The 16,435-nt window shown below is 41.5% G+C and overlaps 1 protein-coding gene across 1 annotated transcript in view; it reads right to left on the bottom strand.

Annotated features, from left to right (window-relative positions):
* Positions 1-3,505: 3,505 nt before the first annotated feature.
* LOC139155465 (zona pellucida-binding protein 2-like) overlaps positions 3,506-16,435 on the bottom strand; it is a 28,847-nt gene continuing 15,917 nt past the window's right edge. The window contains exons 6-8 of the mRNA XM_070730604.1: positions 11,313-11,398; positions 6,084-6,261; positions 3,506-3,626 (exon numbers count right to left, since the gene is read on the bottom strand). Coding sequence (XP_070586705.1) covers positions 3,529-3,626; positions 6,084-6,261; positions 11,313-11,398 — 362 coding nt within the window. The 3' untranslated portion in view covers positions 3,506-3,528. The remainder of the gene's footprint in view (positions 3,627-6,083; positions 6,262-11,312; positions 11,399-16,435) is intronic.

Below are 16,435 nucleotides of genomic sequence, written 5' to 3'. Positions count from 1 at the left end.
GCCTCACTAATTACCACAGCCCCACCCAACCACAGGTGGCCTCATTTTCTTTGATAATAATCTCTCAGTTGTTGCTGCCTATGCATCGCTCTCTGCATGCGTGGCTGTATCATTAACTCTTGTTCTAAATCCAAGGAGGAGCTAGATAATTGATCTCCTTCTGAGCTGTCTGCCACACTCTCCTCCTCCCTGTCACTCATGTCTTCTTGGTCAGAGGAGCATTCATCAGCAAATTCCACCGGGAGCAAAACAGGCCTGCGGCATGTGGATGTCTCCCCCACGCCCACAGTCCTTGGGGCAGGAGCAGGGCCAGAGCTAACCACAACAGGATGTTTGTTTGTTTTTTTGCTTTGTCTTAGGAGAGAAAAGAAACGCAGCTAGGAAATCTCTCTCTGTCAGTCAAGGAAATAGTGATCTCATGGAAGACCAACTAGGGAGACCAACTGATTTCGTGGAAGACCAACCGGGGAGTATTATGACTGTCAAATGCCAGAGACAAAGTTTAGGCAGGAAGAAAATTACTGATTGCTGCTCTGATGAGCAAAATAAAATGTGATTCCTTGGGCCTGATTACTTGAGGAGGAGGAGGACTCTGCTGACTTATTGCAACATGGTCTTGGTGTGGCTAGGCTTTCATATGGTCAAAAAGAGATTTCTTTGGAAGGGGAGATGCAGACTAAGCTGCTTGTTTGTATGCAGTGACTTGACCAGTCTCATTCTTATTTATAGTAATACAAATCTTGTAAGGACGTAGTTCTTCAAGGAAACATACTTTGCTTCCTTTTTAAAGAAGGTAGAAAGCACACCAGTCTTCTGTGGGTGTAAGGATGTTTGTAGATGTCTCTCAATTCTATGTGGTCTCTATAGATTTTAATACAGGATAATTAATGTTGCTGATACAAAGTCTTTTTCCAAAGTAACAACCAGCTGATATATGGATAAGGGCTTCCAAGTTCCCATTTTTGGGAATAGAACATTATTCCTTATTCATAATTAAGGCATTCAGATATGATCTGTAATAATATGGATGTCAGCAAAGAGATACAGAAAATTCCAATTCTTTGCTTCTATGTGACAGTTTATAAGTTTTTTTAGGTAATTAATTCTAGTTCAACCAAATTAAGAGAAGTTTTCAAAAATATGGGAAAAAAAGATTTAAACATCTATCCTAGAGGCAATATTTTTTGCCTGAATATATAATCTTTAAAAATGATAAAAATATGGTATTACAATTGGTCTTCAAATTGACTATTCGGGTATGTTCTGCCTTTTCAGCCCAATAATGGCCCTCGACCTCTCCTTTCAGAATGGATTTCCTCTGTGCTTCCCATGCTATCTACATACTATTTTATAAAATAGTAAACAAAACGTACTATTTAACATAGTACTATTTACTAATAATGTACTATTTACATTATTAGTATTTTAATTTATTAAACAAATTTATACGGGCATCTATAAAATTCACCCAAATTGATTGTGGGCAGCAAACAATTTTAAAAAAAGCCAAAATGTAAAACTTCAGCTGAAATTCACCCTCCTTCCGTTTCCCTGCAGTCATGACTAACACAATTATTTTATTAAACAATTTCACATGGCTGCCCAACCATGTGAGCCAATGTTTTAGACCAGCATTTTAAAATCTCAGTCTCTCTCTTTTTCTCTTTTTCTCGCTTCTTTTTTTTACCACATTGTATAACTGAAAATAAAAATGCCTTTCCATTTTAAACCCTTCCATTCTTTGACAACTTTTCAAAATAAAGGGATTTAAAGTTAAAATTATCCAAAAGTGTGCTCTTTGTTAATACTTTTGCACATAAAGTTCAATAGTGTTCCTTCATTTTTTCAAAAATTGGAACAAGACTAATGCTATTGATTCTTGATTATTAGAGCTCTGCTTGCAAAGTTTGATAGGTTGGAAAACTCATGATTTTTTTCAGCTGATTTTGGAGGAGGATTCAGGTGAATCAACTCCCCCCATGTCCGTACTGGTCCCACCCTATTGGCCTTCCATAAGGCCGTGAAGACCTGGCTTTGTTGACATGCCTGGCGGCCATGAACCAACAATACCAATGGCCAAATCGTATGAATGTTTAGTATGCATGTTGGATTAGTTTATGTTTATTAAGGTTTTTGATTAATGGTTTTATAGCTTAGTTTTTATATTTATTATTATTATTATTATTATTATTATTATTATTATTATTATTATTAATTATATTTGTATGCCACCCGTCTCTGCAGACTTGGGGCGGCTAACAACAATGATAAAAAACAACATGTAACAATCCAATTTAATAAAACAACTAAAAACCCTTATTATAAAAACCAAACATACACACAAACATACCATACATAACTTGTAATGGCCTAGGGGAAGGAATATCCTAACTCCCCCATGCCTGGCAACAAAGGTGGGTCTTGAGTAATTTGTGAAAGACAAGGAGGGTGGGGGCCGTTCTAACCTCTGGGGGGAATTGATTCCAGAGGGCCGGGGCCGCCATAGAGAAGGCTCTTCCCCTGGGGCCTGCCAAATGACATTGTTTGGTCGACGGGACCCGGAGAAGGCCAACTCTGTGGGACCTTATCGGCCGCTGGAATTCGTGCGGTAGAAGGCGGTTCTGGATGTATTCTGGCCCAATGCCAGGTAGGGCTTTAAAGGTCATTACCAACACTTGGTAATTTGACTTATTTTTACTGTCTTGCATTTTATATTGTTGTAAGCTGCCCTGAGTCCTTTGGGATTGGGTGGCATAGACGTTGAATGAATGAATGAATGAATGAATGAATAAATAAATAATACTCTCTATTCTCTATTTATGGACTTCCATGGACAAAGGACAGAAAAAGAAAAATTCTCTGTTTCCTCTTTATTTCTTCCTTTACCTGTTGTTTGTTTACAATATTTCTAATCTTAGCATCTTCTATATTGCCTTTGCTCTTTCCAACACAGGCTAACTCTTCATAGATGTGAGACTTTTCTGCCTATTTTCTGAATTCCTGCTAAATAAGCCTTTCTCTTAGTTACCATACCATAACCTTGATTTGCTTTTCACTTTCTAGAGGATGCATTCGAACTGATTATTCCATTTTTTTGCTTTCTTGGGGTTATTTTGCAGATCGTTCAAAAATTGTGCCTGTGCAAATTTGATAATATTCAGAGACTTGCTTAAGACAATGGAATTACTGAATAGTGCATAGAGAACTAGATCAGAGTTCAATTAGTGCATGACTAATTAGCTGTTAGCTATGAAAGACAACTACATTTCACTTCTTGTTCAGTGATCATGGCAACTGATATAATTTATGTTGTTTATATATTATGAAATTTGGCATTTTTCATACTGTTATCCGTTGGCAATAATATGGGATGTAAATTCTACTACATAATTCTACTACTAAATGCACAACTACTGTTTTTCAATTGGAATCTTGGATGTAGCATAACATCTAAACCTAACACAGATGTAAATGGTTGAGATAACAAGATGCTTTGCAGCAATTCTCCTTTTCCTATTTTGATTTTATTTAGCAAGATTTTGCTCCATAGCGTTTAATTCGTATGCTTGTACAAATCTGGCAGGTTATGTCATTGTTTGGGCTGTAGCTTCCAGGGTCACAGGCAACTGCAAACAAAATAAATAAACAGTCTGTCAGTTAGACAAAGGAAGACATCAGCTCATTGTTGACATTTCTTAAATACTTGAACCTCATGGGACATATAAGATGAAATATGCATGAGTTTGAATTATATAAAATGAATTAATAATACGAATATAAATAAATAACACGGGAAAGATAATATTGTGTCTCGGTGAAACTTGAAGAGATGAGAAAGATGCAATAGATATGAATGGAGGTGATGCGATCTTGTGGAGTAGAGTTATCAATGCACGCAGGGGAGTAAAGGTAAAGATTTAATTTTGAGTGAAAGGGGTGAAAAGTATAACAGAAGGTATGAACCGGTGTGATCTAGGTCTTTGTGAGTGAATATGAAAGTAGAAAGCTGTAAAAGAGGATGATGACTGAAAAAACAGGGATGAGCTGGAAATAAAATTATGCAAAATTGTGAATCAATCTGACCTTGGGGGAGGGGAGTTTTTTTGCTGGGTGACAGGACTGAATGGTAAAGATGAGACAAGAAGTACAGAATAAATGTTTGGGATTGGGGGGGGGGGGCTTTTAAAAAAATCTTTATTTCATTGTTGACACTTGATGACTGCTGGGACAAATCTCTATGGCTTCCTTGGGAAAGTTTTTAGAAGTAGTTTACCATTGCTTCCTTCCTCCTAGGGCTGAGGAAGTGATTGTCCAAAAGTCACTGTTATGTCTAAAAAAACCTAGATGTTTTTTTGTCTATAGTAGGACTAGAACTCAGTCTCCTGCTTTCTAGCCTGATGCCTGAATGCCTACACCAAATGAACTTTCCTGTCTTCTTAGTAACACTATAATTTTATTTACATAATTTAGAATTAAGATATTTTATATGTTAGTGACATAATAATGTGAAGCCACCGTTTCTGTGGCTCTCAGCAGTTTTATGTCCTATTTGATTAAAATAAAGGCTGCAGATAAGGCAAAAATGCATATGTGAAGATAACGGCTACTAAAGTGGACCAGATTATCTCAGGGACCGCCTTCTGCTGCACGAATCCCAGCGACCAGTTAGGTCCCACAGAGTGGATCTTCTCCGGGTCCCGTCAATTAAACAATGTCGCTTGGCGGGACCCAGGGGAAGAGCCTTCACTGTGGCGGCCCCGGCCCTCTGGAACCAACTCCCCCCAGAGATTAGAATTGCCCCCACCCTCCTTGCTTTTCGTAAGCTACTTAAAACCCACCTTTGCCATCAGGCATGGGGGAATTGAAATCCTCTTTCCCCCTAGGCCTTTACAATTCCTCCTAGGCCTTTACGAGTTTTCGGAGAGGGGCGGCATACAAATCCAAATAATAAATAAATAAAATAAAATAAAATAAATTCTATGCATGGTATGTATGTATATATGTTTGGTTTTTATATGAATGGGTTTTTAATCGTTTTTAGTATTAGATTACTATTGTACACTGTTTTATTGTTGCTGTTAGCCGCCCCGAGTCTCCGGAGAGGGGCGGCATACAAATCCAATAAACAAACAAACAAACAAACAAATAAATAAATAAACAGACAAACAAACAAACAAATAAATAAAGTAAAGATGAGAGAACAAAGAGAATCCTTCAATCAAGAGGAACATTAAAGGTTGGAACTTGACAAAACAATGATACCCAAAATGTCTGATGCTATAATTGAGCTCCTCCTCCTCCTCACAATACTGGAAGTTCAATTGCACACAAGTCCAATCAGGAAATAAAAGGGTGGGAGAAGAGCCCAGGAAGCCATCTGAGATATATGGAAAGCTTTCAAAGGACATGTACAGGACACGGAAGCTGGGAAACTACTAGGAGGAGGTAGCTGATATTGGCAGGAAAATAGAAAAGCTAAAACACACAATGAGCTGGCTCACAAAGGAAGATAAAGATTAACTAGGCTAGATAGTAAGATTCTGATAGGGCTCCAGGAGGTCAGAACTTCTAAATTCATGCGTAGAGAGTCACACTCCACAAAGAGAAGCTGTGTTCAAATGGAAATAAGCAGATTGATTGACACAAGGGTGATAGTTTGGGGGGGGGATAGGATATAAAGCCTAGATTTAAAAGGATGTTGGTACAGTGGAATAATCTTCTTAGTGATGAAACTGAGTAAAATTCCAGAGAACCTTTCATAACCCAGAATAGTATTTGAAAACCATTTGTAGCAATTTAATATAATTCCTCTTGGAACATTACACTGGGCAGCTATATAGACTTTTTTAGCACGTGGCAGTAAACTTAAAATCAAACCCTAAATCAAATTCAGTAAAAATATTTTTTCCCTAAAAGGGTTTTTGCCAAAATAAATGAAAGCCCTTGCTTGATTTAAACAACAAACTAAGAGGAGTTAACCACTCCAATGCAAACTATGACTAATCACAAATGGTAAGTAGATTGTGAGGATTAATCAAAAGCAGAGTCCTTGAGAAAATAAGTAGGGGGGATAAAATAAATACCACAGCAATTTGCACAATCATTGTGGATGACGTCATTTTTCCCAAACCCTGGACGACAGCTGTCTAGCCGAGTGACTTGGAAACTGTGATCTATGTAATGGATTGCAGGGATGTTCACAAACTCATGTTTCAAGATGTACCATTGTTCATGGAAAAACTTTTCAATGAGCTCTCGAGCCTAAAACATCAAAACAAGAACATTAATAAATGAAATCATAGGAATAAACCTTTGATACCCAGTGACATAAAACATTGAGCACGCAATGCAAGACCAATCAAAGGGTAAGTTGCCTGGGGAACTTCTAGGCCTCTTTGTAGGTAAATTAGAAACATAGAAACATAGAAGACTGACCACAGAAAAAGACCTCATGGTCCATCTAGTCTGCCCTTATACTATTTCCTGTATTTTATCTTAGGATGGATATATGTTTATCCCAGGCATGTTTAAATTCAGTTACTGTGGATTTACCAACCACGTTTGCTGGAAGTTTGCTCCAAGCATCTACTAATCTTTGAGTAAAATAATATTTTCTCATATTGCTCCTGATCTTTCCCCCGACTAACTTCAGATTGTGTCCCCTTGTTCTTGTGTTCACTTTCCTATTAAAAACACTTCCCTCCTGAACCTTATTTAACCCTTTAACATATTTAAATGTTTCAATCATGTCCCCTTGTTTCCTTCTGTCCTCCAGACTATACAGATTGAGTTCATTAAGTCTTTCCTGATACGCTTTATGCTTAAGACCTTCCATCTTTCTGTAGCCAGTCTTTGGATCTGTTCAATTTTATCAATATCTTTTTATAGGTGAGGTCTCCAGAACTGAACACAGTATTCCAATTGTGGTCTCACCAGCGCTTTATACAGTGGGATCACAATCTCCATCTTCCTTCTTGTTATACCTCTAGCTATGCAGCCAAGCATTCTACTTGCTTTCCCTATTGCCTGATTGCACTGTTCTCCCATTTTGAGACGTCAGAAATCACTACCCCTAAATCCTTCTCTTCTGAAGTTTTTGCTAACACAGAACTGCCAATACAATACTCAGATTGAGGATTCCTTTTTCCCAAGTGCATTATTTTACATTTGGAAACATTAAACTGCAGTTTCCATTGCTTTGACCACTTATCTAGTAAAGCTAAATCATTTGCCATATTACAGACGTCTCCAGGAATACCAACCCTATTGCACACTTGAGAGTCAGCGGTAAATAGGCAAACCTTCCCTACCAAACCTTCCCCTATGTCACTCACAAACATATTAAAAAGAATAGGACCCAGAACAGACCCTTGTGGCACACCGCTTGTAAACCTGTCTCTATTCAGAATACTTGCCATTAACAATAACTCTCTGATGTCTATGCTTCAGCCAGCTGCAAATCCACTGAACTATCCAGGGATTAAGTCCAATCTTCACTAATTTATCTATCAGCTCTTTATGTGGAACCGTATCAAAGGCTTTGCTGAAGTCCAGATAAGCAATATCCACAGTAAATTAAACTAGAGAGCTCATGAGGCCAATCCCACCCTTCCCAGATTTCCAGGACGAAAGTCCGTTTCTTATCCAGTCCATTCGCAACTGATTATTTATTTAAATTTATTGGGTACCAAACTGTAACGGACTCTAGTTGTAAGGATACACCAGAAATACTCTCCCAAGAATCCAAATGGATAAAATAAATCCCATAAGAATGTATATGTTTTTAGGTCAATCCTGTCTGTTTTTTTTTCTCTCTGTTTATGGGGGAATCCTGCCAGGCACATAATTTTTATTGAACATTTTCATTATTACAAAACACAAAAACACATAAGGCAAACAGTTTTCTTGACTACAGCGACTTTGTACAGGTATCACTAGTATCCATAGTCTAAATTCTTATTATTTACATTCTACTATATTATTAATACATAATATACATTATGTAAAATATACATTAATACATAATATACATTCTAGTATATTATGATATACTACCGTGTTTCCCGAAAATAAGACACTGTCTTACATTAATTTTTGCTCCAAAAGTTGTGCTATGTCTTATTTTTTGGGGGTGCCTTATATTTCTCAAATAAGACAAATTCACAGGCTGAAAAGCTGACACCCCAAAGAAAGTGTACCGTACAGTACACTGATTACGGTACGGTACCTGTCAGTATGGCACCCACACACACAAACGATGGCACTTATATAGTACAACAGTATACTCCCGCTATTGCAGCTTCCGGCCACCAGAGGAACTACAGTCTACGCACTGTAGTGGAGACTGTAATGGCGGTAAGACGGTACAAAGCGATGGAAGGGGCCAGCAGGGGACGCCACATTATTACGGTACGCTATGAACAGCTTTGAATGATACCATATGTTTTCCCACCGTACCGTATGTAAACTTGACTACACCTTATTTTCGGGGGGTGCCTTATATTAGCAAATTCTGCAAAACCTCTGACATGCCTTACTTTTGGGTTACGTCTTATTTTCGGGGAAACAGGGTATATCATTGTAATCAATTATAAATTGCATCACTACTTACACACATACATTTTAATTCATTCTACTATGTTATTAACTCATTGTAATCAATTACAAATTACATTATTTCTTACACACATACACAGAGGTATTCATATATTATTATCCAATTCATATTTCATATTCATCTTTCTATTTTCTAATCAGGTCTACCATCTACTCCAGACCTGATAATACTCTAATTCATCTCTCTCCTTCAGTTCCATTGCCATCTTATCCATCTCAGCGCATTCCAGTATTTTACTAATGATCATTGCATCTGGCAGGTATCTGGCAGGTATTTAGCCTGTTTCCAATTTTATGCTAGTGTAATTCTAGCAGCTGTCAGTATATGCATTATTAAGTATTGAGTTTTCCTGTCCATTTTCACCTCTAATATACCAAGAAGAAATAGTTCCAGTTTCATTTCTATTTTTTGTCCTCTTTTGTCCTCTAGAGAAGGACAAAATTCTTTACTCCTGCTTCTCACCCTTGCCTCTGTGAAATCTCCATGTTCAAAATCCAAAGTCCATCATCCAAAATCCAAGGTGTCTGCTTCCATTCATTTTGCACTGTCACTGTCACTATCACTTTAGTCTTTACTGCCAAACTTGGACCAGTCTGTTCTCCGCAAATACCTTTTCCAGATCTGTTCACACCCACAGGCAAAATTACCAAACTAAGTATCAACAAGTTCACTTTCGATTATCGGATCTGATGTCAAATTCCCTGAAATAGCTGCCATTCATGTTCTCCTCCTTTCTCTATGATTGCTGACTCCTTTACCATCTCTCGCTCACATCGCTAAATTGCCACTTTTCTCAGATTTAGAGTCTCACTAGCCTCTCAGCATTCAGTTTTGCCAGTTTAAAATTGCAATCTGGTTAATCAGACAACAAGTGGTCAAACAGACAACAAGTGGTCAAATTAGGAAGCACCATATCCACCTCCGTCCCAGTTAAAAGCAGTGTTCCCCAAGGTAGTGTACTGGGACCAACGCTCTTCATTCTCTACATCAATGACCTTTGCGATTACATCACAAGCAACTGTGTCCTCTTCGCCGATGATGTAAAACTCTTCAACATCACCGATAACACAACTACTCTCCAAAAGGACCTGAATTCTGTTTCTGAGTGGTCTAACACATGGCAACTCCAAATTTCAACTAGCAAATGCTCTGTCCTACACATTGGGAAGAAGAATCTGAACGCCAAATACGAACTGAATAATCAAATTATCACAGATAACCCCCACTCGGTTAAAGACCTTGGTTAAAGACCTTGGTATAGTAATAACAAAAGATTTAAGTGCCAAAGCCCACTGCAACAACATAGCCAAGAAGGCTTCAAGAGTTGTAAACCTAATCCTACGTAGCTTCTGCTCTGGAAATCTCACACTGCTTACAAGAGCTTACAAAACTTTTGCCAGACCCATCCTCGAATACAGCTCATCTGTTTGGAATCCATATCGCATCTCAGACATTAACACCCTTGAAAATGTCCAAAGATACTTCACCAGAAGAGCCCTTCATTCCTCCACTCAAAATAGAATACCCTACGAGACTAGATTTTCAATCCTGGGCCTAGAAAGCCTAGAACTAAGATGCCTTAAGCAAGATCTAAGTATTGCCCACAAGATCATATGCTGCAACATCCTGCCTGTCGGCGACTACTTCAGCTTCAACCGCAACAACACAAGAGCACACAACAGATTTAAACTTAATATTAACCACTCCAAACTTGACTGTAAAAAATATGATTTCAGTAACCAAGTTGTCGAAGCATGGAACTCATTACCGGACTCCATAGTGTCACCCCCAAACCCCCAACACTTTACCCTTAGATTATCTACGGTTGACCTATCCAGATTCCTAAGAGGTCAGTAAGGGGCGAGTACAAGTGCACTAGAGTGCCTTCCGTCCCCTGTCCTATTGCTCTCCTATATCTCCTATATCTTTCTTCTATTCCTATATCTCTTCTTCTATTCTTTCATTGATATGTTCTATTACTATACCTTCTTTTCTATTCTTTCTTAGATATATTTTACTATGAGTATCTCCTCTATAACCTTCATCATGTATTTTATTATGTGTATATAGATATATATATATACCCACTAAATCTCTCATTGTGTATTGGGCAAAATAAATAAAATAAATAAATAATCGTTCATTCTCACTCTCCACTGATTCTCATCACTGTTTCACAGTTATTTTTCATTCATGAATCGGGCTGCCATGCCTCTGGACCTGGCCATGACAGCCAGTTTCTTCTATGCCAGAATTGAGGAGTTACAATGGGAGCTGCTCTTCTCCCTGTTGGCCCTGAGGTATCCCCTCTATGATTCCCACCCCTCCAGGGCTTCGCTTTGCTTCTATCAGCCTTCAGATGTAGAAAATTGGACAGTGAGAACAGAGCCCCGTTCTCCTCCTCTGCACCACCGTGCTGACCTGGAAGTCTCCAATCTTTTTTCTCTTTTTAATTACTAAGAGTTGGATATTTATCTATTTTAACTATTGAGGTTTCAAAGGTCTTTGATACCCTATCCCTGCCCCCTTTGAATTCTGCATTTTGCTGCTAAAGTTAAATAGTTAAATCTGCAGGAGATCTCAGGACCCTGCGAGAGGTTCTTATAATCTGCAATTTGACCCTTTAAAACTATTTGGTACTTTGAGTATCCAGAAACATGTTGGTTTGAAAAAGTCTGGAAAAAAAAATTCTAACCTTATGTACATGGCTGTTGGTAATGTCTTCACAGTCAGTGGTAATTTGACGGCAACTAACCTCCCAGCCAGGGGCAAATGGATTTACTAAGTGAGAAAAAGGAATAAACATTTGCAGATAAAAATATAGTTGTCTATGAACTTGGCCTAAATATAATAAAGAATTCAAACCTGGGCATTGAAATGGAACTCGCAATTGTATGGATTTATGATTCGAGCCACAAAGGCTTCTTGAGGAGGAGGCAATTGTGTGCCCCCTACTCAAGAACCATTCCCTGGACCCAGCTGTTCTAAACAATATTATCATATCTCCAACTTTCCCTTTATGGGGAGGGTTGTTGAGAAGGTAGTGTCACTCCAGTTCCAACCATCCTTGGATGAAGCCAATTATCTGGGCTCTCAGCAGACTAGGTTATGGCCCCGCTGCAGCATGGAAACTGCTTTGAGCGTGCTGACAGATGATCTCTGGCGAGCCTGGGATAGGGGTTAATCCTCTATCCTGATGCTTCTTGACCTCTCAGCACCTTTTGATACCGTCAACCATTGTATCCTTCTGCACCGGTTGGAGGGGTTAGGAGTGGGAGGTACCATTTTATGGTGATTCATCTCCTACCTCTCTGGTCAGTCACAGTTGGTGTTAGCAGGGGGTCAGAGATTGATTCCTAGATCCCTCCTTTGTGGGGTTCCTCAGGGGTTGGGCCTCTCTCCCCTGCTGTTCAATATCTACATGAAACTGCTGGGTGAGAGGCATGGGGTGAGTTACCATCAGTATGCTGATGATACTCAGTTATACTGTATGTATGGTTTTTATATTGGGGTTCCTTGCTTTTAGATTTTTAAATGTACAATTGTTATTTTAGATTCTAATTATTAGATCTGTCATTATATATTGTTTTTATCACTGTTGTGAGCCGCCCCGAGTCTGCAGAGTGGGGCGGCATACAAATCTAATTAATAATAATAATAATAATAATAATAATAATAATAATAATGATAATGATAATGATAATGATAATGATAATGATAATGATAATGATAATGATAATGATAATGATAATGATAATGATAATGATAATGATAATGATAATGATAATGATAATGATAATGATAATAATAATAATAATAATAATAATAATAATAATAATAATAATAATAATATAAATTTCTACCCTGTGCCCACTCAGTGAAGCAATGGAAGTACAGTGGAACCTCAACATACGAGCAGCTCTACTTACGAGCTACTCGAGATAAGAGCTGGGAGGGGAGAGACATTTTTGTTCGTCTCCCGAGCTCAAATCCGGGATACGAGCTGAGAAGAGCCGGGCTGGTTTGCTTTCCTTCCTTCCCACGCTGATGCAGAGCAAAGCGTCACGCCCCCCTGATGCTTTCGGCGGCTTCCGAAGCGACGCTGGGCTCTTTTGCCGCCAAAAGCGTCAGGGGGGCGTGACGCTTTGCTCTGCATCAGCGCGGAAAGAAAGGAAAGCAAACCAGCCCGGCTCTTCTCAGCTCGTATGCCGGCACTTGGTGAGTGCAGAGGCGGTCGCCTCCCCTGCCGCCCCACTCTGCGGGTCCTTGGCTTCTGCTGGGGATGGGGGGATCTGAACGCTCTCTGCTGGGGATGGGGGGATCTGAACGCTCTCCCTGGCTGGGAGCGCTTTCGCTGCGAGGGCTTTCTCCGTCCCTTTCGGGAAAGCGCGCCGCGCCCCTCTCGCAGCTCGGAACTGACAGGGCTGCGAGAGGGGCGCGGCGCGGCGCGCCTGTTTTAAAAGATCGCAGCCGGTCTGGGGGGGGCTTTCCAGCCCCCAACCCGGGCTCGGGGGTAGCTGGAAAGCCCCCCCAGACCAGCAGCGATCTTTTAAAACAGGCGCGCAGCTTCTCCGCTGACTCCTGGCGAACTTCCCCGCTTTAGGAGTCAGCGGAGAAGCTGCGCGCCTGTTTTAAAAGATCGCTGCTGCTCTGGGGGAGCTTTCCAGCTACCCCCGAGCCCGGGTTGGGGGCTCGGGGGTAGCTGGAAACCCCCCCCAGAGCAGCAGCGATCTTTTAAAACAGATGCGCAGCTTCTCCGCTGACTCCTAGCGAACTTCCCCGCTTTAGGAGTCAGCGGAGAAGCTGCGTGCCTGTTTTAAAAGATCGCTGCTGCTCTGGGGGGGGTTTCCAGCTACCCCCGAGTCCCCAACCCGGGCTTGGGGGTAGCTGGAAACCCCCCCCAGAGCAGCAGCGATCTTTTAAAACAGACGCGCAGCTTCTACGCTGACTCCTGGCGAACTTCCCCGCTTTAGGAGTCAGCGGAGAAGCTGCGCGCCTGTTTTAAAAGATCGCTGCTGCTCTGGGGGGGTTTTCCAGCTACCCCCGAGCCCCCAACCCGGGCTCAGGGGTAGCTGGAAACCCCCCCCAGAGCAGCAGCGATCTTTTAAAACAGACACGCCGTTTGCGAGCTAACTCCTCAGGCGCGGAAGTTCGCCTTTGGCGTTTGGCTTCAGAAGCGGCGTGGCTGTTTTAAAACGTCGCTGCCGGCCGGGGGGGGTTCTGCAAAGCCCCCCAGGCTGTCAGCGATGTTTTAAAACAGCCACGCCGCTTCTGAAGCCAAACGCCAAAGGCGAACTTCCGCGCCTCAGGGGTTAGCGGCGAAGTAACGTGAAGGATTGGAAGCTCCCCAATCGTCCACGTTACTTCGCTCCTGTCCTGGCTAAATCATGTGGCAGCAATCATGCTTTGGGGGTTTGGCTGGGGGGGAGGGAGATAGGAAGGTGCTACTTCTCCCCCCCCCAGCCAAAACCCCAAAGCATGATTGCTCCCACACGATTTAGCGGCGAAGTAACGTGAAGGATTGGAAAGCTGAAACCGCACGGCGTTCGGAGGCTTCCGAAACACAGGGAAGGTTAGTGAAAAGGCGCAATGCTTTTCCGGAGAAGCGAGCGATCCGGGAGTCTAGGAGGGGGAGAGAAAGAGAAAGAGAGAGGGGGGAGAGAGAGAAAGAGAGGGATAGAAAGAGAGAGAGAGTGAGAGATGCTCAGTGAGTCTTTCTTTGAAGTTGCCTTTCTTTCTTTCTTTCTTTCTTTCTTGCTCTTTTTCTTTCTCTCTTTTACCTTCCCTTCCTCTATTTCTTCTTTTCTTTCTCCTTCCCACCTTCTTCCCTCCCTTCACTCATTCCTCTCTTACTCTCCCCTTTCATAAGTTTCCTTGCTTCCTTCCTCTGTTCCTGTCCCTTCCCCCTTTCTTTCTTTCTTTCTTTCTTTCTTGCTTTTTCTTTCTCTCTTTTACCTTCCCTTCCTCTATTTCTTCTTTTCTTTCTCCTTCCCACCTTCTTCACTCCCTCCCTTCACTCATTCCTCTCTTACTCTCCCCTTTCATAAGTTTCCTTGCTTCCTTCCTCTGTTCCTGTCCCTTCCCCCTTTCTTTCTTTCTTTCTTGCTCTTTTTCTTTCTCTCTTTTACCTTCCCTTCCTCTATTTCTTCTTTTATTTCTCCTTCCCACCTTCTTCACTCCCTCCCTTCACTCATTCCTCTCTTACTCTCCCCTTTCATAAGTTTCCTTGCTTCCTTCCTCTGTTCCTGTCCCTTCCCCCTTTCTTTCTTTCTTTCTTTCTTTCTTTCTTTCTTTCTTGCTTTTTCTTTCTCTCTTTTACCTTCCCTTCCTCTATTTCTTCTTTTCTTTCTCCTTCCCACCTTCTTCCCTCCCTTCACTCATTCCTCTCTTACTCTCCCCTTTCATAAGTTTCCTTCCTGTTGCTTCCTTCCTCTGTTCCTGTCCCTTCCCCCTTTCTTTCTTTCTTTCTTTCTTTTTCTTTCTCTCTTTTACCTTCCCTTCCTCTATTTCTTCTTTTCTTTCTCCTTCCCACCTTCTTCCCTCCCTCCCTCCCTCCCTCCCTTCACTCATTCCTCTCTTACTCTCCCCTTTCATAAGTTTCCTTGCTTCCTTCCTCTGTTCCTGTCCCTTCCCTCCTTCCTTCCTTCCTTCCCACCCTCCGTCCATTCATTCACCCATTCCTCTCTTGATCGCTTAAAGCCGGTCCCTGGTGCAAAAAGGGTTGGGGACCTCTGTCCTACAGGATTGGGTGGCAGAGAAGTTGAACATATGTAAATTTAAAAGTTTAAGAAAGTTTACAAGTTAAGTGAAAGAAACTTCATTATTCATTTATATGTACATGTACATTTGTTCATTAAAAACATGTCTTTCTGCATAATTTAGACTAACTTTGTGAGTTTTTTGAGGGCTGGAACCAATTAAAATTATTTACATTAATTCCTATGGGGAAAAGTCGTTCGAGATAAGAGCTGCTCGACTTAAGAGCCCAGGTCCGGAACGAATTAAACTCGTATCTCGAAGTACCACTGTAATGTGCTAGTTTCTGGAGGCAGTTAAGGTTTGGATGGGTGTTAACAGGCTTAGACTCAACCCCGACAAGATAAAGTGACTGTGGGTTTTGCCTCCAAAGGACAATGCCATCTGTCTGTCCATCACTCCGGGGGGGATTTTTGATCCCCCTCAGAGGGGGTCTGCAACTTGGGCATCCTCCTCAACCGACTGCTGACCTTATAACAACATCTTTCAGCTGTGGCGAGAGGGGTGTTTGCCTAGGTTCACCTGGTGCGCCAATTGCAACTCTACCTGGACAGGGAGTCTCTGCTCACAGTCACTCATGCCCTTATCACCTTAAGGCTCAACTACTGCAATGCTTTCTACATGGAGCTGCCTTTAAATAGTGTTCAGAGACTTCAGGTAGTACAGAACACAGCCGCGTGAGCAATCATGGGCCTTCTGAGACATGCCCATGCCTCTACAGCACTCCACGTGCTGCCCTGGTTGCCGATTAATCTCCAAACACAATTCAAAGTGTTGGTTATGACCTATAAAGCCCTACATGGCATGGGACCAGATTACTTATGGGACCGTCTTCTGCCTCATACATCCTAGCGGCCAGTCAGGTTCCACAGAGTGGGTCTCCTCCAGGTTCCATCAGCCAGACAAAGTCACCTGGTGGGGCCTAGGGGCAGAGCCTTCTCTGTGGCCACCCCAGCAGTATGGAATGAGCTCCCCCTGAGATCCGTACTTCCCGCACTCTCCCTGCCTCCCATAAAGCTCTGAAGACCCACTTCTGCCAGCAGGCTTGGGGCCATTGAAACA

The sequence above is a fragment of the Erythrolamprus reginae genome, unplaced genomic scaffold, assembly GCF_031021105.1.
Source record: "Erythrolamprus reginae isolate rEryReg1 unplaced genomic scaffold, rEryReg1.hap1 H_2, whole genome shotgun sequence".
Classification (NCBI taxonomy): domain Eukaryota; kingdom Metazoa; phylum Chordata; class Lepidosauria; order Squamata; family Dipsadidae; genus Erythrolamprus; species Erythrolamprus reginae.
The sequence above is the reverse complement of the archived record's forward strand: the minus strand, read 5'-3'. Positions and strand labels throughout refer to the sequence as shown.